Genomic DNA, 2,647 nt, shown 5'->3' on the forward strand with positions numbered 1-2,647 from the left:
TGCCCTCCCGTGATTTTTTTTTTTTTTTTTTGAAACACTGATCTCCTTCATCAGTTTTCTTCTTCCCTCACTCTAGTCCTCTTACTCCAGCCCAACTTGTTTCATCTCCCTTGCTCTCCTGTTTTCTCTCTGCTCTTGACTGTTGGATGTATGCTACTTGGGCCCTTTTTCTACGTTACCCCCCTCTATTTCCAGCTTTCTAGAGCCCATGCTTTGAAGACCCTCCTTCCTTACCCACTGATCCTGACTGGAAACGTATCTGAAAACTGAGGCCCCTTAATTCCATCTTGTCCTGTCTATTCCCACTTTCCAAGACTCCTGCTCAATCCTTCCCTCTCTTTACCCCCTTTCACCATATCTATAGCTTGGTCCTGGCAGGTAAATGATGCAGCTCCTTCTTTCCATATACTGGGGTCAGTGGCAGACACCAGCTGAGAGCACTCTTGCACTGGGGGCAGGGCTGGGGGGGGTGAGGGTGCCAAATCAAGTGGAAATAATGTTATGTAGTAGTACATGGGGGTGGAGGGGTGCTTTGCGCATGACCTGTACTAGGCACTAAAGTGTCTGGCTATGGCTGTGGGGGAAACCGTCTGTCTTTACCTCTCTTCCCTTCTTCACAAGCGTCTGGGCTAAGTACAGTCAAACAGCCTGAGACTGAATTTATTCAGTCGTTGCAGGTTAATCTAAGATGCAGAGATTAAACTGAGAAACAACTGGACAGACATTTGGTTTTGATTCAGGAAATGCAGCCACATGCTTGCAGTGGCTTAGGCCAGAAGCTGGAGGGTGCTAGAGCATGGCGCTCTTGCAGATGGCCAACACGGTCTGTGTGTTCGCTTCCTCTTCTTGCTGTCCCCGAGGTCTCTGGATTTGCAGTCCAGAATTACAGCAGCAGGATTCTGCAGAGTTGTCCATCACTACTTCTTCTTTCTTCCAGGTACCTCTGGGATTTGTAGTCCGCAGTCACAGCCAACAGTAAGTTTTTAGCAGGGCAGAGCAGCTCTGTACTTGAGGGAAGGAAAGTTTAACTGCCCTCCCTGGCCCCATACCCCAGCTGCTTGTAGGGGGCAGTCCCTGCCTCACTTTGTCCCCATTTTGTTTTAAAATAGGAGGTAACTTTTCCTTGGTTCCCCTCCCCCCCTTACCCCAATATTCAGACAGAAAAAAAGACTATTTAATCTTCGGGGGGTGTGGTATTTGCCTACTTGGAAAGACAGATATTAGGAAATATGAATCTTTTTCTTTTGAAGACTTTTAACAAGGGGACACATCTCTTGCTTCTCATTTTGACCAGGTCAAATAGATACATACTTATAGTGCAGAGGTTTACGTAATTGCAGGTGTCTCTACCTGAAGCTTAATGGAGCTGTATTGATTTCACATCTGCTGAATCAAAACCAGCTGTATTGATTTCACATCTGCATCTTGGGATCAGGGAAGAAATGCTGCAAGTAAAGATAGATGCTGGTTGCATTTTCACTTGGAACCTTCAGGCTTTCTGGAGAATTTGATTATTCCTTAGCAACAGAAATTGCTTTTAATTCTGGTTGAATTATGATTACTATTATTATGATGATGTTCAAAGTAGTTCATGATCACTTTTGGTTGTGAGATCTTTATCCTTCCATAGACTCTCCATCCCCTGAATGTTGCACGTTTTTGGAGGGAATCTTTGCTAGCATAGATGCAGCTAGCTTGAATTCTTGCGTTTACTTCTGTCCATTCAGTTGCCATCTTGCCTGGCTAAATGGATAAGGAGATGCTAAACATCCATTTGCAGTGATACAAGTGGAGCAAAATGTAAGGGGAAAAACAATTGCTAGAATGAATGATGTTTCATCAGAAATAAGTACGTGCAAGTCAAGATCCAGCTTGAAGCATTAAAATGTGTTGAAGTAACTAGAGAAGAAATGTAAACCTTCTTTACCTCTGGGAAAGTTATAAAATAAACTTCTTGTTTAACAATTATCTATATCGCTTTCTCGTACGAAAATATTTTGGAGGAAAGTATGATCTCTGTGTACAATATTTCAGGTACTCCTGTTGCCTTGTTCCTTTCCCCCATTCCCAAGCTCTTGCATCGTTTGTTTACTACAAATCACTTATTTTATAAAAAGGACTTGACATAGGAAGAATTGGACTTCTGACAAGGTACGAACCATGTCTGAAGTAGCCTGATCCTTCAAATGCTTAAGCATAACTTAATTCATCCAAGTAGTCTTACTGAGTACAGCGCACTTAAAATTTTCTCTGTAGGGCTCCCTAGCTGCTTGTGTGGAGAGGGAGCAAGCAGCACAAGAAGCCATGATCCTGGACTGAGCTCCAAGGCATTGGTATAGTATTAATACAATACCTAAAATACAGTGTTAAAAGGACATCAAAACCGGAAAGTCAAGTGATCAAAAATTAGGAAATGCCAAATAATAATTGCATAATATTTCCTCCTCTCTTTCTGTGTTGTGTTTTTTTGGTTGGTTGGTTGGTTTTTTTAATATACAGAATGGCCAGTGCTCATTTAATGACTCCTTGCCCCTCTCACCCTTAGTCATCAATGCATGGCCCATGAACATTTTCACTGTGTTCAAGCCTTGCTCTCACGGCAGAATTATCAATTCACACTAAGATGTGGGGGGATGTGGGGACGCTA

The 2,647-nt window shown here is 42.8% G+C and overlaps 1 protein-coding gene across 2 annotated transcripts in view; it reads left to right on the forward strand.

Annotated features, from left to right (window-relative positions):
• Positions 1-2,647, forward strand: part of RASSF3 (Ras association domain family member 3) — a 108,231-nt gene that overhangs the window by 55,778 nt on the left and 49,806 nt on the right. Inside the window, exon 1 of one of the 2 annotated variants that reach the window (XM_019514664.1) lies at positions 1,727-1,833. The exons of the other annotated variant lie outside the window; for it this stretch is intronic. Within the exon in view, the coding sequence (XP_019370209.1) occupies positions 1,825-1,833 (9 nt within the window). The 5' untranslated portion in view covers positions 1,727-1,824. Of the gene's footprint in view, positions 1-1,726; positions 1,834-2,647 lie in introns of those variants that run through there. 2 annotated transcript variants of the gene reach the window in all.

Source organism: Gavialis gangeticus, unplaced genomic scaffold, assembly GCF_001723915.1.
Source record: "Gavialis gangeticus isolate Ggan-Ray unplaced genomic scaffold, GavGan_comp1, whole genome shotgun sequence".
In the NCBI taxonomy this organism is placed as follows: domain Eukaryota; kingdom Metazoa; phylum Chordata; order Crocodylia; family Gavialidae; genus Gavialis; species Gavialis gangeticus.